A 23,909-nucleotide genomic window follows, 5' to 3' on the forward strand; every position below is an offset into this window, starting at 1 on the left:
CAGTTCCAAATGGATATGGTTGTGTGACGACACCACTCCTCGTGCCCAAAGCAATCAATGTGGTGGGTATAATGTGGCCCACATTTAATCTTCAAAAAGCTGTTACTATGAATGACCCCTGTGGCTGTTAATTGAACTGCAGGCAGCGAGCTGCTATCACCCACAACATCCACTTACAACGTATTACTACTCTATACTGTATGTCATGAGTGTTGTACAGCAGCTGAAAAGGCAGCACATATTAAGGTTTTGCAGTTACATGACTTAAACCTGCCAGTTACAAAGGCCTAGTAACCAGTTAGTGACCCCCTTCCAAGATGGGCATTCCCCTCCTGGCTGGCGAAAACCATCTTGCGATTGCTTTGGTTGCTAGCAGTTTGCCATGGTCACCTGAATATTGTATGGAAGATGCCAGCTTGTTCCGAAACACTCGCTAACAACTCACCGAGCTGTAGGAAGCTTGCAAACCAGAATCGGAGACAATGCAGAGGCATAACTTTTACTTTTAGAGTCCTCTATCTCCAATTTCCATTTCACTTTTTCTAACTTCACTAGAGCTCAAAATACAGAACAGCTGCATGCCCATAGTTTGCATTTTCCACACACTTGTTTGGGCAACCAAACCAACAAGAATGAGGGTTTTGGTGCAGCACTGTACACCTCTTTGCAACCAGTCTCCCCTTGTAACTACTGGTAACCAGTCACCAATAGGTCAGGAAATATAAACTTTTCTCTATTTTGGAAGTGATTCTGTAAGCCTCAGCAAATGTAACTTTAGTAACAGGTCTCAACCTCCAGGAATCACTTGGCAAATACAGTAGACCCCCAGAATTCACGAGGGTTACATTCCTAGAGCACGCATGAATTGTTGAAAACCATGAATTTTGGATATGGTAAAAAAATGCTAATGTTGTCAATAAATGCCTATTTTTTTATAGTTTAAACAGTTTAAAGATTCGGCAGGGGGTTCTGCAAACAATTATCGGTTAGGTTCTAAGCAAAAATCCCCAAATGACTGAGTCCACAAACACTGAGCCACGACTTCTCAGGGGTGGATTGCAAACAATTTGCCCTCACAACCCCTGATCTTTAAGCCTGTGCGACTGGGACCTAAATCCTGTGTGCAGCCACATCAGGTTTTATTTTTGTGTTCAAACGTCACATCCTTAGATCCTTTAGATTTCCATCTCACGTTCATCAGACAGGAATGAGTCCAAAGGCTGTTTGAGGTAACTGAGAGACTCAAGGAACATTTTTATTTTTAAGTGGAAATACAAAGTGTTTCACATGTGACAAAGCATTGCATAGGGCACAATTAAGGACAGCAGATTCCAGTCCAACATTAGAAACAGAAACCTTTGATTGTAGAAGACGAACATATCTTGATTGTTTTACAACATAATTAATCAAGAGGAGACACAAACCTGATGAGGAAGTGATTTATTGATGGGGAAACCACACAGGTAGCATCTGCAGCTTCTAGGGGTTGCTAAAAGACACATTTTTTTTATCAACACATCTGCAGGTCTCACTGACAGGTTGATTCGACTGATGTCTTTGGTGCATAATTCAATGCGCCCTGCTTGCTTGTGCAAAAAGTCTTTGTGCATATGTGGGTTCTTGTGCTTATATTTAAGGTAAAAATAATGAACAAGGGTTCTGTTAAAACTTGAGGTAAGACTAAAGGTTATGATTACTTCAATACAACAAGTATGGCTCTTATTTGCGGAACAACGATGTTCTGTTTGATAAGGGTAAATAAAGGTTTATTAGAGGTGCCTCAACTTTGTTGAGGTCTGAGTTATTGCAAAAATAGAAGAGATGAATAAAAGTTAAAGGGCTCTAAGATTCGTGAGGAGAAAGAGTGCTAAAAAAAGAGGTCACTATGGTAGAAAAAGTTCTTATTCACACTTTTAAGTAAAAGTTAAAGGATCAAGATTTTAGTTTGAGGTCTTGCCTTCCCATTTCACTCAATGAGTGACTCATACAATTATTTTAAGTCTTATTTTTAATGTTAGAAGCTGTTCATAATATAAAAAAAAAAGACCTGCAGGAAAATTAAAGCTTAAGAAAATATGAAACCTCAGATGTACTTTTTGAGTTTTAGTCTTTTGGAGTGAGCAGGGGTTAGCCTGCTTTAGCCTGATTGCCACTTAGTCTGTCCTATTTGTATTATTAATAGATTTTAAAAGCTTTAAGATGACCTCGATTAGCCCAGTCTCATTCTCAGAGTTCCAAATACTGCCATGTTTCTTAGCCAGTGGCATCTCAAAGATAAAATGAAAATTGGTGTTTGTTCTTCATGTATCGACGCTTGTGAAGGGCCCTTTCGTATCATGCCATTTAAACATAATTTTTTAACATAAGGCCATACTTATTGCTAGGGCTGTTCGATATAACGATATATATCGGATGACGATATAAAAACGTTTCATTTTACGCTATCGTTTGTTTCGTGGTGTCGCAAAATAAACTGTTTACGGCAATATTTTTTCATGGTTTTGATGGTCACTGTAGTGGCTATATTAATTTCTTAAAGTTCTCTCTTTCTCTTATATTTAATATAACCACACTACGGACGGACAAGCGTCTCTTTTTATGGGTTGTCGTTAGCAACAACGATGGTAAAACCATCGCATGTCCGCTTGTTTATTTTCCACATAAACCTTTCACAATAAAGCTCAAGATCCTATTGAGGCTTTTCAAAATAAACGGAATCACGTGAAAGATGCAGAGTATTGACGGATGAGAAGCAAAAAAAGAGCCGTCAGGTGCTAAAAAGAACAGGCTTTTCCCCGCAGCACGCCGTGTAATAAATACAAAGAAAACGGCGGCCTTTACAACTTATGTCTAAAAATGTGTAGTTTCATGCATCGGTTAAAACACTCAACTCCAGGTACAAGATGCCCAGCTGGAAACACTTCACCTACCCGAGATTCACAGAATTTACAGAAAATATTACATTTTTTGTGATTTATATCGTTATTGGACGATAGATGTTTTATATCGGGATATGAGATTTTGGTCATATCGCACAGCCCTACTTATTGCCTTTAAAAAAAAACCAAACAAACTTGACCAAGTAGTTTTCCGTGCCTACAGCTAACTAATTTCTTTTAGCAGCCCCATTTCCTTGAGAGGTTTTTTTTTCTTATATAACTTTAATCATTTTTCTGGTTAAAAAAGTCTCCACTGAGTCGCTGCACTCTCTTTGGGTATACAGTGGTATTACACCAAACTACTGCTTTTTCTTTAACACAGTGTTTAGTTCTGTTGAGCTTTTCAGCTTTAATTTGATTTTGAAGGATTTAAACAATTTTTGAAATAAGTAGCTTTAAAAGAGGACTGTTAGATATGTCAGGACAATCAAGCCAAAGGAAACCTATCAATAGGACAACAGCAGCATCAGATAGAGTGGCAGTATTTGACGCCATGGGACTTGACTGCTTTGCATGGGTTTAGCACAGATATTAAGGGATAAGTATGGTTTATTTTAGCCTAAATTCCTAAAAACACATTAAATACCTTTTATTCTTTTTCTTTTTTTTTTTCAATAAATCAAGCTACAGGTAGCCTATTTCCTCAAAAAACAGTTTCATAAACAGTTTGGGCCAGTGTGTAGTAAATATTGCACACATTAGTTCAGGGAAAGATTAATGGCTTCAGGTAAAAAAAAACAAACACAAAACCCAGATTTAGACGTTCTCACGTATAAAAGAAAGCAGTTTGCGCTGAGGTCAGGAGAAACTGTCGGCTTTAACCTGCAGGACGTCACTCACACCAGGACGCGTCTGAAGAACCTGAAGGGGCACAAAAATGACAACATGAAGGTGGTCTGTGCTTAAAGTCTCTCTGAGTTTTAAAGCTGACCTAAAAAAAACTTCCTCTCCAGTTAAGTCCTCCAGAGTTGGGTTTATTTAAAGGAAATTAGATCCTTGGTAAATCCAACCATGACCATTTACAGATTTACAGGAAAATACAAAAACATTGTGGTTAAGTAGTACAAGCATGTTCTGACCACTGAGTTTGACGTTGTGGGATTGCATTTGTACAGATTTGTATGCCTGCACCGTTATACGGATATATCCTGAATTGGTCAGAGGGTTTCTGTCTGTAGACAGTTTGTCACAAATGTCCGAAAATCACACGAGTGCAGAGTGAACTGATGCACTCTGCTTGTTGAAAGCACACTTCCAGAAGTATTTTGAGAGCTTGAAAAACTTGTAGAACTGCTTCTGCAGTTCTAAAAACAAAGCAAGTTGTAAAGTGACTGTCAGTGATGTCAGTTGTTTGTGATGTTTGTGATGATTTATTAAGTATTCATGAAGCCGATAGTGACCAAAGTGTTTTTGTCTTTGAGCAATTCAGAGCGGGGTTTATTTATGACTGGCACGTCTCAGGCACATCATTCCAAGAAAAACATTAGACCCAAGTCCAGAGCTTTGCAGACCCATGTTGTAGCTATGTACAGTCACCAGGGGGCAGTGTCAGGAACTTGTGGGACAAGCAGCAAATGTGAGCTACTCTTGTTTATATTTGTGTTTTATTTGATGTTTTAATGTTTCATGTTAAACATAAGTGAAGTACATTTGAGGGGAACTATTCTGCTAATTTACTGTTCCACATTTTTATTCTAGATTATCTTTTAGTGATTCACAGTTAAAAATAATCCTTCTTTGTCTTATACTTGGCTTTTTTGTAGTTCCTCAAGGGTGATTGATCATATTTGTGGAGCCTGCTGAGGAGCAGCTGATTTAGCCCCCTGCCCATAAGCCCAGTCTTATTTTCTCTCAGTGCACACTTTACATTGAAATAAATATTTGTCTGCTTGTCCTGACAGCCAATCAAAGAGCAGTATTTATAACTCACCTTCAGTGTACTGAGAATCTCTCCAAACAGATGTTGTGCTTCCTCAGTGTCCGGTTCTTCAAAGTAATCTGACGCAGAGACCTCGACAATGATTGACCTGATGTTCTCACACTCACCTGCACAGGTACACAGAGGAGTCATCAGCAATCATTGATTAATAATAATCTCACATTTCTGTGTTGCCTTCAGTTACAGAGACTCACTGTGGAAGTGCAGGATGGCCTGACCGCTCACGGGCGTGTGTGTCAAGATCAACGTCTGCAGGTTCTTCTTCAGTCCAGCCTTACACAGCTCTGTCGCCGCCTGCAGGCCGAGGTCAGTAATACGCTCCAACTCCAGCACCTGTAGCTGAGCACAGTTGCGTACTGCACACAAAACACACAACAAAAAAACCCCCACACAGCTAATGGTATAATGCATTGTATTTTTACACCAAAATAAACTGTAACTTTACAGTTACTACGGATTTAATCTGTACAAGCATGTAGGAGAAGAAACAAAAATGTCAATAACCATATTTTTCACTGACCAGCAGCAACCAACCCCTGAGTCCCACAGCCAGCTCCGCCCACACTGAGAGAGCGGAGGTGTGGCCAGCAACGGCCAATTGTCTGCAAGCAGCGGTTACCAAAACGAGTTGGCTGTTGGCTGGAAATATTGAAGAGAGAAAAAGACTGGTGTCAAGGTGACTCAAATCTGCTCATTTGTTCCTGCACTCTAGACTGGATTCACAGCAGACAGGACAGGAATTTTTTTTTTTTTTAGAAAAAGGGAAACAGATTTGTTGTTTTTCAGTATGGAGCTATCACAGTGGACTGTGTGTGTGTGTACTAACCAGGGATGAGCAGGCGCCACCTGCAGGCTGGTGATGCTCCTGCATCCAGCACCCAAAGCCCAGAGAACCTCCTGACCGAGAGGATCTGATGAACTCCTGCAGAGGACCAGACAGACAGTCGAGTAAGCGGACAGACAGGTGAAGAAGGGGACAGGTAAACAGCCTCACCTGTATGTGAGCATCTGCAGGTTCCTGCTGTAGCAGCTGGCCAGCCACAGGGTCCTATCGGTGAGGATGTGGGGACACTGAGAGATAGACAGATGGAGCAAGCTGCCCCCTGCTGACCGCAGCAGGGCCTCCACCCCGGGCTCCACACTCCCTCTGATTGACACACAAACAGACGTATGCCAACTACAGTACCCACAATCCACTCACAGGACAGCTTTCTTCTCTTGTAACGTCTCAGAAACCTGTTAATGCACTGAGCACTGACCAATCAGATAACAGCTGCGTTACCATGACAACATGCATTTCAAAAAGATAAGAAAAGCTTGTACATTTCCTCGGTAGCAGCATTAATCCTTGAGAGCGGTGTGTGTTTGTGGGCTTGGATTTTTGATTTTGTAGGGACACAACTCACACAGTCACACTGTGGGGACAAAAATTAATCCTCAAAATGTAAATAATTAGGTTTGAATGAGGGCTTGAATAGTGGCATTGTAAAGCGCTTTGGGTGGCTTGAAAAGCGCTATATAAATCCAATCCATTATTATTATTATTGACTCAGTGGTTATTTTTGGTTTAAATCATCACCGTCTGGACATTTTGGCTTGCCAGTAACATTAAAGACTTAACCTATGCTTGGGCTACAACCAGGGCCCTCAGAAGTACAGAAAGTCAAACCTTGAGTTTAATTTACCGTATGTTTCTGTGGTAATCCTCTCGCGTCTCGTTGGCTCGACGACTTCGAGGCTTCAGGTTGCTGAGCACCACGGCCTGAGTTTGAGTGCACCACTGTGACAGCGTCGTCAGGAACTACACACAAAGAAAAACATTTTAAATGTGAAATAAACATTTTAAAGTATAAACCTAATAATTCCTGCATTTTTTCCCTGACAACATCTTTCATGTAGTCACTCTGCCACACAGTTTAATACTACAAGACAGTAACTGTTTATTGAATAAAAATCTGATTTTGGAGTATTACTGAATAAAGAATATTCTGCCTAATTAAGGTTTCTATGTGTGAACACAGTTTTAAATTAGCAACAATTTTAAAACTGAGACAAAAAGCAAACACATATTTATTTTGTATAGATGCTGCTCTTTCTTTTATCTTTCTGTTGAAGCTACTATGCCCCATCTTGTAATTGTAGGGCTAAAATTATGGAAAAAAGACAAATTCCAAGTATGAAGTCAAAAAAGAAAACCAACCAGCCAAGCTTAAGTTTGGATGGAAATACCCAAACTGAAAGCATGAAGTGGTTAGTGTTGCAGTTTTCAGTTTCTTTCATGCAAAGTGGAGGTGACCTTGGCATTCTGCTAGTGACTAAAGCAATCACATGTATGTTTTTGCAAACATGCACAATACACATTTTCCCCTAGCAACCAGTGGTTGCCAGGGGGTCACTGACTAGTTTCTAAACCTGTGTGAGTGGGGCGTTATTCCCTTCACCCTACACTGTCACCATGACTGTCACATGTCCAAAATGGCGGACAAGTTAAATGTTACATGGCCAGCAGATTATCAGGGACAGCTATAAGAGGATGACATTAGTAACTATCTGAAGATGATGAGGACTTCGATACCTCTGTAGACACTCTGGCATTCTCCAGCTGGAGGCGTGTCCAAACAGCAGGGTGCCTGGCAACGAACCGCCAATCAGAGCACACCTCGGCTGCACGCAGCATTGAGCGCACGTCCAAATATGGGAAGATGCAAAAAAGGCCCGCCCTCAGCCGCAGGGTGTCTGCTACCAGCTGTCTGTCACCAAAGCAACGGGAGGGTGTGGAGCGGACGGAAGAGGGGGTATCTGGGTCAGGAGAGCAGAGTAATGAAAGGCAGAAGCTTTTATTGTGAAGCAGCCACAGGAAGTTTTGCATTAAAGCAGCCTGTAACAGCCAGAGGGGAAAAGAAAGACCACAGGAATGATGGGCAGAAATTATATACCTGATCCAGGTGTGTGTGTCCTGGCAAAGATGAGTCTCCTCATCTCAGCACTGGTCCACAGTTCCTCATCTTCCTCCTCTTCCTCCTCTTCCTCCTCGTCTTCCTCCTCGGTGCTATGGTGACGAAAGTTTCTTTTCTTCCACGTTCTCCCCCATCCCTCTTCCGCAGTCCTGAAATCACAGCAGAAGAAAGACTTGCTCTTTAAAATTTTAAGCCCTGTTCAAAATAAAAGTCACAAAACAAACATCTGCATACCAGAACCTCTCCCTCCTCCCATCTTCTCCTCCTTCTCCTCTCTCTCGTTGAGTCCAGGGTTGGGCGTAGGGATTCGGATGGAGATGGGTTGATGCCGCCTCGCAGTTCCAACCCCCCGAACCCAGAGACGAGGTTCGCATTCGTCCAGCAAGACCACTTGATGACAGAAACCGAGAGGAGGTGTGAGCGTTTCACTGACACTGTAAACTCTTTGAAAGAGTCAGGTGTGTTCAGGTACCTGTAGCAATGGTGTCCATGCAGCTGCTCTCCCAGCCTGTAGGAGCTCGACACGCTATAACTCCTCTGGAAGAGCAGGATGAGGAAATGTTGAGTGAGACCTAACAAATTCCAGGTCCTGCTCCTCTCTATAGACAATACATACTCTCATGAATACTTTAATCAAAGATGTTTGTTTGTATTTCCCACCCTGTTTCCAATGGTTTCCTGCATCTTATTTGCAATGATGTCATCAGTGCTGCCATCCAGACTGCGTCCCCCTTGGCTCCGTGTAGGTTCGTAAACCTCAGTGAGCAAATAGGGCTCGGTGTATGCGTACCCGTCACTGTCTGGGAAGAGGTTGCGATGTTCGTGCGAGCCAAGCATCAGAAGCCGTCTCTCTGCGCAATCTGCTCGCTCCAGCAGTGTCTCAATGAACATCTGTAATCAAGCGAAGCACCACAACAGAAAGATTTTATCAGATTTGCTGACTTCTGTATGTTTACTGTAAGCTGCATCTGAATACCAAAGGTTTTTGATAGGAATTACTAACACACCCCACAATCATGAACTAACATGAAGTTGTAAGAGGTTCTCTTACACTATGAAGCACCAAGACATGACTAAAGAAAACTGAATTGAGTGGAATATCTCATTCCAGCTCTACAGTCCTTAGCATCGCCAGCAGCCAATGTCCTTGAGAAGAGAGGCTGTCTTTAGTTACAATTCAGGAAGAACAATGAGGTTTTCATCCTAGTCAGGAAGCACTGGACCAGCTCTTCTCAAGGATATTCAGGAATATGTGGGCGTTTGCCCAAGGCAATAAGACAGACTTGTGCTCAGTGGCTTTTGGACTTCACCAGGACATTACTGGACAGTCTGGCTCTGATGGCTTTATTGAGCAATGAGCTCCAGCATGGATCAGGAAATTGGACCTCAAAGTCTGAGGACAGGTTGGAAATGATCGCTACCCCAAGTGGAAGAGTTCAAGTATCTCGGGGTCTCGTTAATGGGTGAGAGAAGAAAGCAGCAGGAGATTGATGAATAGACTGGTGTGGCATTGCGGTGATGCAGACCCTGTACCGGTCTGATGTGGTGAAAAGAGAGCTGAGCATGAAAGTAAAGCTGTTGTTTTACATTACCACCCTCACATGTGGCCACAGGTTCTGGGTAGTGACAGAAAGAATGAGGTTTAGGGTCTCTGCCGTTTGGTTGGTACTCTGAGTAGAGCCGCTACTCCTCCACACTGAGTTAGCCTTTGACTCGGATGCCTCCTGGGACCCTTCTGGGTGAGGTGTTTTGGGCATGTCCAACTGAGAGGAGGCTCTGGGACAGACCCAGGACTGGCTGGAAAGCTGTAGTAGGGGAAGAGGACGAGGCAAACAAGGCAGGGTTTGCCTTAGAGCAAGTTTGATGAGTCACTTTTGGGTTTGTTATTGAAATCGAATATTTTGGGTATTTTTGTGAATGTCTTGTAGTTTTCCTTCCTTTGTGATTGTTCACGCCACTCGCATTAGTTTCACTGTGTGTGTGCACTGTTATCTGCACCCGTGTCAGTTAAATTTCTTGTTTGCGCTGCATGTGCACCCCCATGTTCCTCATGTTCATTGTGGGTCTCTTAACTCAGTGTGGGTTAAGATCCAATTTCAATGGATGTGTTTTAAAATTGTTTACAGTTCTAGTTTGAGTGACAACAGTGTTTGTGGGCCCACAGACTAAACAGCCTGGATGACACTAAGGCCTGAAAGGAGTCCTATGACAGATACTTACATATTTAACTCGCAATAGAATTAACATCTGTGCATTTTGCAGGAGTTTTCTTAAGTTGCCAACAAAAGCTTGCTTTTTGTATATTAACTCTGCCCAGTGTCCTTTATTTTCTCTCTGGAATCTGAACACGTTCTTGTACATGAACTCTATGATTTTGACCCAAACTCTAATCTAAAAATCTAACCAAACTATGTGGGAAGAAAAGGTTAAGTTAAAATATAAAGTATAATATAAAACTGTACAGGTTTTGAATGACAAAGGATTATTTCATAGACGAGTGCACATGCTGCATACTTGCCCCCCTCCAATACGTCGTTTCATGTGTAAATAACAGCCTCATCTTGGCCAACCCCACTATAAAAACTGTCGGGTTACCCTGTGTGAGCTGGGTCAGATTAATCTCACGCATCACTCTTGTCAAACAAATCAAAATAAACCACCCAGAGTTTAATTACAAAAGAACCAACAACAGAAGATCTCCTGCATCACCTGCAGCCTGGATTTGGCTTCGGCCTCTTTGTCTGCCGTCTCCCTCAAAAAATGCTCAATGTCCACCATCTCCCTGAAAAACACACACAGTTCAGAATGTACACGTTATTCAGTGACCCAAATGATAAATAAGTTAAATAAGATAGACGGCACAAAAAACACGCAAAACAAACCGAGTGACCTCCCAAAAATACACACCCTCGGGCTGCTCTGCCTCATTGTCATCTTACATTTATCATCCCAGCAAACCGCAGCAGAGTGTGTGTGTGTGTGTGTGTGTGTGTGTGTGTGTGTGTGTGTGTGTGTGTGTGTGTTAGAGAGAGACAGAGAGAAACACAGAGTGAGGCAGATTAAACATGACGTGTCCTCTGCCTGTGCACCGTGTTTCTGTGCTCAGCGCGCTGTAGTTCCATGATATTACATTACATGCTGTTTGCTTCTGCTATTAGTGTTTCATTTTCCACAAACAAAAACTGACCACACGACAAATTCTGCCACACTGCATCTACTGCTGCCAGAGGATACGAGTGCAAAAGATTTTAATGCCCAAAGCACTTCCTACTTGGTATTTAAATCTGACCCCATTCACCTCCGCATACTTGCCTTACATTCTACACCAGAGTTCAAGTTTGCCACTGAGGGCTGAGTAAAATTAGCCAAAAACAACCTCAGCAGTTGCTGCCTGCAGTGCTTGGAGATCTATTACTGGATGAGTGTAGTACTAGAGGAAACTTTAAAGCTCGGTAAGATTTAGGTAAGCGCTACACTAAGAAAAAGTGTTTTTTTTCTATAATTTTCAGAAGAATTTATGGATGTCTTGGTCATTTTATTGGTGATAAATCGGAAAGGGACTCCAAACTTTAGTCCTTCATACAAAATAAAAAGGTGTGATATAAACAAATTAAAACACCCAACAGAAACTGGTTTTGTAGCAGGCTGCAGACATGTTTATTTCTGCTGTAAAGTTGGAAAATTTAACATGGAAGTCTATGGGCACTCATTTACTTTTACACCCTGCCCCAAGTGGACAATAGGGGAACTGCAGCCCTAAACTGCTGTTTAGTCTTTTCAACCTTGTCTATTTACAGAACAAGTTAAAAAATGTACACTATTTAAAATAAATACGTGAACATGTTAAACTTTTTACCATTGTTATTGTGATGACTAGTCCATAGAACATAGAAAAGTGGCTGATCATAAATGAATAATAACAATGGTGCAATGAAGAAAACTTTCATCTAAAAATGTCTTGTTTGTTCCATAAAAAGAGGGAAAATAAATCCTGAAAACACAGTTTTATCCACTAAACGTCCAGATACTGACTGTTGTCGTTTGCTCAGCTCCTTCTCTTTCCCTGTAAGATCTTTCTTTAATTTCTCCATCATCTCCATGGCAGCTGAGACCTGCAGGAATACAAAAATAGAACAGTGAATATACAGCGACTTCAAAATCGTGTTTAAAACATTGCTTAAAGCCCCACCCACCTGTCGGGACAGGTAGGCTGCTTTCTCTTCCACTTCCTGTTTCTCACTCCTGAGTCGTTCCTTGTCTCGCCTCGCCCGCTGTAGCTCCATCTCTCTCCTCTGTAGCTCTACTTTCAGTCGGGCCATGCGTCGGTTCACCCTCTCCTCAACCTCCGCGAAAGTCCGGGCGATTTTATGATCCAGCCCGAGCCCCAGTCGCTCTTCCAGCCCAATCTCCACCAAGCCTAGCTGGACCCTCACCTCTCCAAGGTTCTTCCCAGCAAAAAGATCCACAGATCCAGGAAGGGCCAGAGCAGTGGAGGGGCCTTCTGAATGTACCGTAGAGGAAGGCAGAGGGCAATCTGAAGCACCGAACATCTCCCTGAGCAGTTGGACGGAGGCAGATGATGAGGCGAGATCCAAGCAGGCCAGTGGCAGGGGCAGGCTTTGATGTTCCATGTCCAGAGAAGTGCTCTGACTTTGGGATACAGCTGGGCTAGGGAGTGGGAGGAGAGAACTGGTTCTGGAGCTTCTGACCCGAGCCTGAAACATTAAGACAAAGTTAATACTGGCACTGGTAACGCAGTTCAAGGGCTGATGACATTAAAAAAAATGTATTAGTTACAGGTGGAAGATCTGGATCATCTCAATGGTCTCCAAACGATCCTGTAAATCTTCCTTTCACTCTTGCTGCTATCGTTCATTCACAAATTACCCCTGACACTCTCCCCCCACTCCACCCTACCTGCACTCTCTTCCTCATCGCTCTTGTGCACTGTCTATTGCTTTGGATGGTTGACTCACCTTCACCTTCTTTTCCTCTCCAGAGCATACCTCCACCTCTCCCTGCTCAAACTATAGAACACAGTGTCATCTGCAAACATCAGAGTCCACAGAGACTCCCGTCTGACTTCCTCTATCTTCCTCTACCTGTCTATCATAACTCTAAATAAGGGGGGGTAAAGCCAAACCCTAATGTGGTTCTACCCACCTGCCACTCCTACTGTCTCACTGTCTTCAAATGTGTCCTGCACCGCTTTTAGAATGCAAAGAACTAAAATATTCTCAATAAAATGAAGGAGAAGAAACGAATAACACTGGTATAAATTTCATGGGTGTCACAAACTCACAATATTAGTTACATCCCTGAGTTTATGATGCTGACATGAGGATCAGAGAGGTGATGCTTGACAGAATTCACATAAATCTAAACAGTTTAAGAGTCTTAATTATTTAGAAAAATAAAAATAAAAGCCTGTGTTTGTTTCTATTCACAAACCATGCACTAACCAGATTAACTGTCAGACACAGCCACTTATTTTCTTCGTTGCAATAATCTGGTCAGTTTTTCTCCCTTTCTAAGGTCTGACACGACCTCACTTCTGTGTGCAAACAGCACGAACATCCATCGATCTATGGTTTATTTTTGCAGTCCTAGCATGATCAGTTATGACCAGGCAGATTATGTTGGGAATTCAACCATGTTTGCTAGGAAATTAAAGCTACCAAAGTCATGTATTGTTGGCTAGCTTCATTACCAGCAGGTGTCAAACAGAAACAGAAAATCTTAAATCTGAGAGGCTGAAAAATGAAACAGACAACATCAGTTTGTTTTAATGTAGAATAACTAATGAGTCTCTGTAGCTCCATATAGCTGCTTTCCATCCATATTCCGTATTCACCGGGTGATGTCAGACAGATTTCCCAATCAGATCCATTATTATGTGTCCAAATTGCAATCGTTTCCACGATGTGGCCTCTGGGAGGACACATTATTTCTTTGTTCCACATGACAGTAAACTCAAATCTCTTTAGTTTGTCACATATCATGAAATCTTCCACAACAAAAGTACTTTAGCAGTTAACCAGTCGTGAAAATGATCATTTGCTTGGTTACCTGGGAGAGCACCAGCAGGGTCTCGTAGGTGTGTCGGCTGACCAGGTGCGCCCGGAGCTCAGCTACAGATGAGAACCGAAACCCATCCCCGCAACGAGGACAGAAGTAGGGCAGCTCCATGGAAGAGGAGGAGGACGAGGAGGAAGACATGATTCACGAGGAAGCAGCAGACCTGGAAGAAAAGATATGAGCTCATTAGAGAAAAACAAAGAGACTGCAACGAGATAGTAAGAGTAGAAGAAGAAACACACAGAGTAAACCGGAGTGAAAACTGGGTCAGAGTGCGTGTGAGCTCTACATAATTGATTCTATGCAGATGAAGATGTAACGAGGCTCAGACCTGAACATTAAAGACAGCAGAACACGTGTGTTTGATTTATTCTTCACGGATAAGCCGGATCCATGCTGGAGCATCACATGCGTGTCCTGTGGCGAGCTGCTGGGTCTGATGTTAGTGGGGCGCATGTGTGTGTTTGTTTCTGTGAGGCAGCAATCTTTCACGCCGCTGCTCCGACCCGTGCAGAGGAATTTAAGCACGCATGGATGAGCAGGAAGAAAGAAACGTCTGGGGCGTGGAGTCTCTGTGTTCGCCTACTTCAGCCTCCTCTTCCTCTTTCCATGCCCTCCATTCAGGAGTTTTTATTTGGTAAGGACTACAGCGAGGGGCTGCTGCATTACAGTGACTCGCCTGAGAGCTTATACAAATACAGAAGAAGAGCAGATTTGTGCTTTAAGCAGCACAAATATGCTCTACCTCTGTGTGCCACAGAGGAGGATTTGTTCACAGTTCAGTTTTTACATTTGTTTTAAGGGACTTATGCAGTTACTGAATGTCCTTACACTCACAAACAAATTGGTGTGGAGGCCTTTGATGATTAAATTTATGTCACTCAGACCAACACCAGCGTAACAAACAAAAATGTTTTAGTCACCAAATCAAAATCATGAGATAAAACGTAAAAGTGATCAGAAAAATTAAAGCTTTAAACATACAGCAACATTTTTAAATGAAAACTGAAACTGAAAGAAAAGTATACATTTAAGAACTAACCACTAAGAAACTTAGAATTTTGAGATATTTTGACATAAAAAGTCTAAATTATGCCACTAATTATGCTGCTATTCATACTGTCATTATATTAATGCTGCTATCCTGTATATATCGTACTTACTATTGTTTGAGTACTTGTGATTGTTTTATTTTACTTTTTATATTTTACATTTATTTTTATTATTGAATCTTGCACCAAGGGAGTGGCACTCCAATTTCGTTGTACTCTGTACAATGACAATAAAGGCTATTCTATTCTAAAGAGTCAAATTATGACGCAAAAATGTCAAAATTGGAAAATTAAAACTTAAAACGTTTAACCTAATAAGTGAAAAGGTAAGCAAAACAGTCTAATTAATTAAAATATAAATAAAATAATACATTACAAAGAAAGGTCAAAATAAGAAATTAAGTAAAATTAGTTCTGTGATGAAAAAAATATAAAATGTAAATATATTTTTTAAAAAACGTGAAAAATATAAAGAAAATGTTGCTATAATGTATCATTATAAAATGTAAACATAAAAAAAACTAACAATGATGTAAAATCAAAGCTTTTAGAAAAAAAAAGTCAACACTAACAAATGACAGATTGGTCAGAACTATTTTGGAAAAGTTTGATTTGTGACACGAGAAAACTTTAATTCATGAATTGAAAAAAATGAGACCTGAGCACAAATCAAAGAAAAGACTGTCGAATGACCTGCAGCATAAAGTATGAACACTGGACAGGGTTTCACTGATTAATCAGCCCGCCCACTCTGTGTCCAGCTGTTAGAGTACAGCTTACATTACAGCTTTTATTACGTAAAAGAACGTAAAAGTTGAGCCACACAGACAGAAACTGATAGATTATTCGAACATCTGCCTGCAGCTGTGAGGAGAACGAGCTGCTCTTCGGGTTCTTACCGAAATATCGAGACTGATGACAGCTTCTGTGCTGCCACACACACGCGCGAGCGCCCGGTTCACCTATCAGTACCTGTGACAATCGATCCGCGGATGTCTGGTCCTCGCGCTGCCTGAACCCACCCTTATCGACCGCCTGCTTCACTCAACCCCAAAATCCCGTTGCCATGGTTTCCCGGTTCTTCCCGGTTCTTCCCAGTTCCTCTCGGATCGATGGTCCATCATCCCGGTACCGACCACGTTTTATCGTGCAGCAGCAGCATTGCACACGGAGCGAATGTGTGCGTGTCTGTGTGTGTGCGTGCAGTTGCTGACGTAGAGAACGCGTGATGTGGGCCATGATTGCCAAGGCTCTCTGGTTTCACACATTTGTGTTTTTATCGTTCAGATTAGACTGAATTGGACATAAAAGCATGAACACGGCGACGCGCGCGAGGCGATCTGTAGATAATTTGATATTCATTAACACACATCCACTGCGCGGGCTTCAGTGTGTCTTTGGAAGTCACGGAAACTGTGTCCTTCTCACGGCGTTCAGACCACTTTTTTTTTTTCAACTGAGAATCAGTTCACTTCTTCACCCCTGTAACCAAGGAGACACGTGTACTCCAAAACATCTCTCCATAGAGGAAGAAAAAAAACAACTTCAAGCATCATGGGAATGTTTCAGAGTCTTCCAGCTCAAAGCATCCTTAATTAAAGTCATTTGTGTAATGTAGAAGGAGTGCAGTGACACAGTGTTTATTTTATGAGTATATTTGGTTTCACCGACAAGTTTTATTCTCCCAGAGTGACACTGCTGGTGTTTCTGTTTGTCCGGGGGAACTTTTCATACCACAGAAATGACAGAATGGGCTTCGTGCCGCTTTTAATAAGACTGGAAATAAATGTCTGTGTTTTATACATAAGCAGCAGCCTGCCATCATCATCATCATCATCATCATCACTACCCAGATTTCACTGTAATAACTCCAGCCACCAGCCAGTTCCTCTACAGAGTGTCTGACCTTTAACCCTAACCACAAGCAGAAAGAATCAATTAAGAGATCTGTTTTCCCAGTGGAACTGATTAACTGATTAGGATGTCAAACACAGAACAGTCCTGCTGGATGAAGATGTTTGAATCACTGAAACTCCTCCGTGTGAAGTTTTGTTCTGTAATCTGTAATCATGTTGAAATTTCATCATGAGATGGCTCCCTGTACAGTCTATATGACCACAGAGCGACAGCAAGACTACAAGTTTGTGGATATTAGGTGGTCTCTGTTTTGCAATCTGTGTAAAAGGCATTTTTTGTGACACATTCTTTTGTGCATGAGTGTATTATTTTTTCTGCTTCTGTGATAATGTGGTGGCCACTGGAGGGCGCCAGAATCCCGCGGCCTTCAGGAAAAGCTTTTATCCTATTTAGTTTGCAGTGGAGGCCAAAGATCTCTGAAAGCAAACGTGTGTTTCCAAATGGCCTGTATTTATATGGCCTGTATTTATATAGCGCTTTTACTAGTCCCTAAGGACCCCAAAGCGCTTTACATATCCAGTCATCCACCCATTCACACACACATTCACACACTGGTGATGGCAAGCTACATTGTAGCCACAGCCACCCTGGGGCGCACTGATTTTAGTATCAGGGTTACAATTTGGTTATGTTTAGGTTTAGGCTGAGGGTTAGGCTTAGGTATTCAATTTTGATGGTTAGGGTAAGCGACTAGGGAAAGCATTATGTCAATGAGATGTCCTCACGAAGATATGAAAATGAGTGTGTGTGTGTGTGTGTGTGTGTGTGTGTGCCTGTGTGTGTGTGTGCGTGTGCCTGTGTGTGTGTGTGTGTGTTGTATGTGTGCGTGTGCCTGTGTGTGTGTGTGTGTATGTGTGCGTGTGCCTGTGTGTGTGTGTGTGCCTGTGTGTGTGTGTGTGTGTGTGTGTGTGTGTGCCTGTGTGTGTGTGTGTGTGTGTGTGTGTGTGTGTGTGTGTGTGTGTGGGAGAGAGAATAAGACTGGGTAAAACTGCTGTTCCCATAGCAACATGACCTTCACTGTTCAAAAAAGTGTTGGCAACAGAAACCTGTTGATGCACGGAAAACAGAGAAATCTGGAGAAACCCGAGAACGACTGAAGTGATGATGCATAGATAAGTCATGAGGAAGATGAAGGTGATAAGTTGGTATAATAATTACTGTTAGGTTTTGTATTGTTGATTGTCATTTATGCTTAGAAATATCTACTTATATATGCTTAGAGTTTTATAATTAGTTTTAGATTGGTAGAGGTTTGATCCTTAATAGTCTGCAAACTTTGTGTGTATTCCACTCTGGAATGCACCCCTACATCCTGGGAGCACGGGAAGAGGTCGTACCTTGTTTTATTGTTTTATGGCAGGATTAACGTAGTTGAGTCTAAGTGCCTTTTACATATAGATGAACTGTTGGATTTTCCAGACCAGCAGGTTAAGGGAAGTCGTTTATGGGGCCACACTCTGACCCCCCCACCCCCCCCCCACACACACACACACACACACACACACAAAGGCAAGGTACTCTTCGTTTGTATGTAGACGTCATATGTTCAAGGTCAAGGTTCTTTATTATTTGTCACATGCATAGTTATACAAGTATAACACACAGTGAAATGTAGCCTGACACGCTCCTCGACATGTGCAAAAAATTGGGGGGGGTGTAGAGGAAGAACATTGTATATATATATATAGTATATACATTGGGTGAATGTGCAGTAGTAGCAGCAAGCAGGTGAATTCTGTACATTAGTATGAATAGACATCTGACTATTTTACAGGATAGACAATATAAACATATTTAAAATTAAAGGAATTGAAATGTACATTGTGCCTTGGTTTAGTGTTTGGAAGAGTCCTGTCTCAGTCAATTATAGATGATGTGAGAGGGCGGGTGTGTGTGTTTAGGGCACGGATGGCTTGGGGATAGAAGCTCCTCTTGAGTCTCTCTGTCCTTGCCCGGAAGATGCGGAACCTTCTACCAGATTGCAGAAGTTGGAACAGTTTGTTCCAGGATGGGACGGGTCCTTCAGTATCTGCGCTGCTCTAGTCCGGCATCTCCTGGTGTAGGTGTCCTGAAGCGGGGGGAGAGCAATCCTGCAGCAGCGTTCTGCTGTACGGATCACTCTCTGGAGAGCTTTTTGGTCCTTCACACAGCTGTTCCCAAACCACGATGTCATGTTCTGTGTGAGGATGCTCTCCACAGCGCCTGTATAGAAAATCCTGAGGATCTTTGGAGAGACCCTGAACTTCCTCAGTTGTCGTAGGTGATACAGGCGCTGCCTAGCCTTTTTGGTCTGGACCTGAATGTGAGCAGCCCATGTCAGGTCTGAGGAGATGTGGACACCAAGATACTTGAAGGACTGCACCCTCTCCACTGGAGCTCCATTGATGATAATGGGCTTGTAGTCTCTGTGCTGACCCCTTCTGAAGTCCACCACCAGCTCCTTGGTCTTGCTGACGTTCAGCTGGAGGTGGTTGTCCTGGCACCACGATGCCAGATTCTTCACTTCATCCATGTAGGCCGCCTCATCGTTGTTGGAGATGGCACCCAACACCACTGTGTCGTCAGCAAACTTCACAATGGTGTTGGAGCCATGGGTGGCCACACAGTCTGAAGTGTAGAGGGAGTAGAGCAGTGGCGTTAATGACCCTATGCATATTCATTTAACCACAATAAAAGGAGTGCTATGGGGAACCTGGCTGAGAGTCTGATGGAGATCAGGTGGTGGAATGACACTTGGCTCCAGGCAGGTCTCCCTCATGCATGAGTAACACGAAGAACTTTGCCTACTTGGTGTTCAATGCTTTTGCTGTGTTTTTAAATTGTCTCGTTCCAGCGGTGGGCCTGTGCTAGACAGACCCAACAATTACCATTTAATTGGTGTGAATTGTGGACTTAATCGTATTAAGTGGCTGCTAATACAGTGGTTCCCAAACTTTTTTTTGCTGGGCCCCCCTTTGTTTTACACGAAAAACGTTTGCCCCCCGCGCGCGCACACACGCACTAACACATCCTCCAACCACACACACCCATATTTTGCTCCACACCTCAAATATTTAGTAAACAATTAAGCAAATACAAGTAACCAGCAATAAATGACAGGTAGTAATAAAATAAACTACTAACTCTTTTACGCTACGTCCGCACCTACACGGGTATTTGTGAAAACGCAGCTGTTTCGTCCACACGTAAATGGCGTTTCAAATCACCGAAAACTGTGATTTTTTAAAACTCCTTTTTTGTGGTTTACGTGTGGACGAGGAATACAGAGTTCGTCTGGTATGTGCCTCTTTTCACATCACGCTGTGCGCCACTTATTGTTTACATGAGATGAATTGCAGAATGGCAGAGAGAGACAAAATACTGTTACTGTTAATCTGACTATCCTCAGGTTTTACAGGCAGTTACTGTCTCTCCATTTACAGAGGCAGAGGCGTCACCGTGTGATTATTTTACTATTATTATTATGATTATTTTACATGTAGTTGGGGGTTTTTCTTCTGTGTAATAATATTCAAGATTGCTATCAATACATTTTTCAAAAAAAGGCCTCTCTGTGCAAAATGGGTTTAAAAATATAAACAGCTGTGGGATACTGTTTGTCCGTGATTTGAACCGGGGTGACAAATCGTGGCAGGATCAGCCGGATGTTATTTGTATCCCGCTGTAACTTTACTGTATAAAGAGCTAACGTCTCCAAAATGTCAGGAGTAGTTAGTCGTTACAACAAGTGTTTGTGAACTAAAAATCAATAATGTGGGATACTGTTTGTCTGTGATATGAAAAGCCCAGCGCTGCTCCCAACGAAGGGAAAACCAATCCCGCAGGGGAGACCTACCTCGGCACTTGTGCAGGTGAAACCAAAGAGAAGATATGCTTCAGCAGATTTTCTAGTCTTTGGCTTGGAAGATAGTTTGTTTGGAAACATATTCAGCAATGCTTCACCTCCTGCTTTGCATTTCTGTGGGAGCCCCGTGCTAGCAGTGTCCAAGAGTTTTGTTTTTTTTCTTTTTCATACCGCGCCCCCCCCCCCCCTGCCATGGCTCTGCGCCCCCCCTAGGGGGCGGGCCCCACACTTTGGGAAGGTCTGTGCTAATAACACTTAAAAATGCTGATAAAGCAGAACAACGGAGGACCGGGCTGAAACTCAACCTCCTTTTTAAATGAGTAATGATTAAATATAATTAAAGAAGTTGAGGTTGAGATCAGGGGTGTCTGCCCTGTGAGTGGGTGGAAATCAAAGAAAAACACAGAGTGCCCCCTCATATCACCTCTGAGTGAAGAGAGCCTGAACCCCCCCGTACAGACCCATATAAATTAGACCTGTGTTATGAAGCAGCAGAAGAATTAGTCGGACACGCTCACTCTTTGTTTGTTTGTTTATTGACAGCGACAGCAGCCTCCATGCAGAACGAGGGAACAGTAAACCTGCACAGCCATGTGTGCTACTTGGAGCTCAGCTCTCACTGAGCTGGTATGTGTTCAGTTTTTTTTTCCACCGTCACAGTACAAACAACACGATGCACCGGTGCAGCTCAGACCTGCACCCGCAGTAATATAAAGTTCAGTCAGCGTCCAAAGACGCGAGCGTTGGTTTCATAATCAGTCTCATAGAAAAGAAAGAGTGACATCGCAGCACATTCATCTTTAGAAATATATACAATCTGATTGTAAACACGAAGAGGTAGACGAGCCATCTAGAAAAATAGAGCTATCTTACAAACATAGAACTCCTCGAATATAAAGATGTTCACATAAAAATAGCAGTCAAAACAAAGCACGACATTCTGACGTCTACATTTCTTCACGTCCTCATGCAGAAAAGTCACAGGTTGGTATTTTACAGGAGAAACCTCCCAGCGGGCAGCGGACTGCTCCTTTAACAGTCCACCACAGTAAGCAGGCAGGCGGGCGCAGACAGGAAACACGTCAGTGGCACCTGCGGTACAGCCCTCTCCTGTGCGGCCCTGCTCACAGTCCAGCTGCAGGACCGCGCTTGCGCATGCGCCCTGAGAGGAACCAAAACGTGCACTTGGTAGTCCCCCGAACACCTGTAAACGCCTGGCACGTCCTCCTCCTCTTTCGGGTCCAGCCAAAATCGTCCACGATGTGACGTTATGTGGAAAGGTGTCTCGGACGCTTTCCGGTCGACGGTTCAAATCCTGAAGCTCTGAGTGAGCTCGTCTGCTGTTGTTCTTTGCTTTTAGACGCCAGGCGCGTTCAGGGCCAGGGAGTAGGCGGCCATCATCTGTGCGCGCAGCTGCTGCTTGACATGCACGCGCCCGTGCCTTTTTCTCTCGTCGCTGCGCGCGAACCTCTTTCCGCACACGTCGCAGGAGAAGGGCTTCTCTCCGGTGTGCGTGCGAGTGTGCGTGGTCAGGTGGTCGCTGCGGCTGAAGCTGCGCGCGCAGATGGTGCACTGGAACGGCTTCTGTCCCGTGTGGATGCGCACGTGCCTGTTGAGCTCGTCGGAGCGCGAGAAGCGGCGCTCGCAGCCCTGCACGGAGCACGGGAACGGCTTCGCCTTCGGCCCCCCCTTCGCGGGGGCTCGCCTGCCTCCGCGCGACAGCTTGGGGGCTGCTGCCGCGTGCACGCCGCCGATGTTGACTATCGGGAACACGCCCTGCAGGAGGGAGGAGAGCAGCTGGGAGTCGAGGGTTGAGGGGAGGGAGGAGGGGGCGCAGTGGAGGTCGCTCCCGCTCTGCACGAGCTCCGTCTTTATCGGCGGTCTGTTGATGACGTAGCTGCCGGAATCTCCCCCGGTAACGGGAGCGGCGGACAGGCTCTTCAGCCAGTCCTCCAGCCCCAGCGGCTCCTGCTTCACCTCGCATGCGGGCTTCAGGTCTCCCTGTGCGGCGTCAGCGCTCAGCAGCGAGTCGATTAGATCCGCCACATCTACCTGTTGCTCCAGAGCTGACAGCGGCAGAAGCGAGTCCGCGCTGGAAGGGTACAGCGCGTCGTTTCCGGCTGTGGAGAGCGGCTCACACCCGCTGCTGCAACTGGAAGCCACAAACTCGCTCTTGACCACAGCTGGCAGGGAAGCGGAGGTGGAGGGCAGCTGCTGGGCGGCAGGCAGGGGTGGAGGGAGGTCCAGGACAGGTGCTGGGGCGAAGCTGGAGGCTGCAGAGGTGGTGGAGGTGATGGTGTTGGTGGCGGGCTGCTGCTGCTGCTCCATCTCTGTGCAGATTCCCACGATCTCTGTGATCATGTTGAGGATCGCGTCCGCGGTGCTGCTCAGTCCCGCCGGTGCCGCCTCCGGCTCCGCGAAAAAGCTGCCGGTGTAGCCGAGGGAGGGCGAGAGCGTGTCCGAGGAGCAGTCGCTGAAGTCGGAGAAGAAATCTGAGTCAGAGGCGTCGGTGCCCGGAGAGAAAACTGGAGAGAGAGAGAGAGAGGGAGGGAGAGAGGGGGCGTTACTGTCATTGCATAATCAGCGGGCAGCCTCCTCGTCACACATCAGTCACAGGTGCAAACATCTGGCACAGCTGCTCTATCACACTCACCTTGGCAGAAAGGTGATCCCACGTCCGAGTCTGCGGGGTCGCTGAGGCTCGAGCCCACACTGTCCACCCAGGCGCTGCACGCGTCCTCAAACTCCGACATGAAGCTGTCCTCGCGTTCCAGAAGCATTTTTACACGAATCACAAACAAAAATCCAGTAAAAACGTAAAGCTGCTGGGCTCGTGCTGCCGGGATTCCCTTTAAAAACGATAATCCGGCGGTTAATCCGGAGCGGGTCGGTTAGTCCACGCTCTGAGGCTGAGGATGCTGAAGATGCTGAGGATGCTGGGCTCCCTGCGCTTTTATACTCTCCGTCTCCTAGGTAACTCCCGTCCGGGCCTTATTGGTCGACACCGGCGCGAGGGATTCCCCCCGCCGCGACGCTTCGTAGCTGCCCAAATATGGGCAGCATCCGGCCGTGACGGCGGGTATCCCCCATGCCTTAAAAGGACAGGCGGCAGAGCGACGTAGAGCTAGAGGAGAGAGGGGTTTCCTCCACTGCGGCAAGACAGGAGTTACACAAGCAGAGGAG

General features: G+C 44.3%; 2 protein-coding genes across 4 annotated transcripts; both read right to left on the reverse strand.

Moving 5' to 3' along the window:
- Window positions 1-1,235: 1,235 nt before the first annotated feature.
- LOC309703318 (F-box only protein 41-like) lies at window positions 1,236-16,160 on the reverse strand. Of its 3 annotated transcripts, none has more exons than XM_082528101.1 (17): window positions 15,938-16,160; window positions 13,905-14,076; window positions 12,029-12,550; window positions 11,868-11,947; window positions 10,545-10,617; window positions 8,496-8,726; window positions 8,308-8,372; window positions 8,070-8,225; window positions 7,815-7,984; window positions 7,454-7,677; window positions 6,564-6,679; window positions 5,873-6,025; window positions 5,705-5,800; window positions 5,399-5,517; window positions 5,073-5,234; window positions 4,870-4,985; window positions 1,236-3,800 (listed from the first exon to the last, which is right to left on the reverse strand). In XM_082528101.1, exons 2-17 carry the CDS (start codon window positions 14,052-14,054, stop codon window positions 3,738-3,740), a joined length of 2,496 nt encoding a protein of 831 aa, XP_082384227.1. In that variant the 5' UTR covers window positions 14,055-14,076; window positions 15,938-16,160; the 3' UTR covers window positions 1,236-3,737. The 3 variants fall into 3 exon arrangements, with proteins under 3 accessions (XP_082384227.1, XP_082384229.1, XP_082384228.1); XM_082528103.1 differs by lacking the exon at window positions 15,938-16,160 and adding an exon at window positions 15,865-15,934; XM_082528102.1 differs by lacking the exon at window positions 15,938-16,160 and adding an exon at window positions 14,245-14,485.
- Window positions 16,161-21,244: 5,084 nt separating this feature from the next.
- Window positions 21,245-23,506, reverse strand: LOC309703320 (uncharacterized protein; the record flags this gene model as incomplete). The annotated part of the gene is made up of 2 exons (XM_082528106.1): window positions 21,245-23,251; window positions 23,380-23,506. The coding sequence occupies 2 exons, from the start codon at window positions 23,504-23,506 to the stop codon at window positions 22,083-22,085; spliced, it is 1,296 nt and encodes a 431-aa protein (XP_082384232.1). The 3' UTR covers window positions 21,245-22,082.
- Between the last annotated feature and the right edge of the window lie 403 nt (window positions 23,507-23,909).

This window comes from Aulonocara stuartgranti, assembly GCF_965226115.1.
Source record: "Aulonocara stuartgranti genome assembly, chromosome: 3".
Taxonomy (NCBI): Eukaryota; Metazoa; Chordata; class Actinopteri; order Cichliformes; family Cichlidae; genus Aulonocara; species Aulonocara stuartgranti.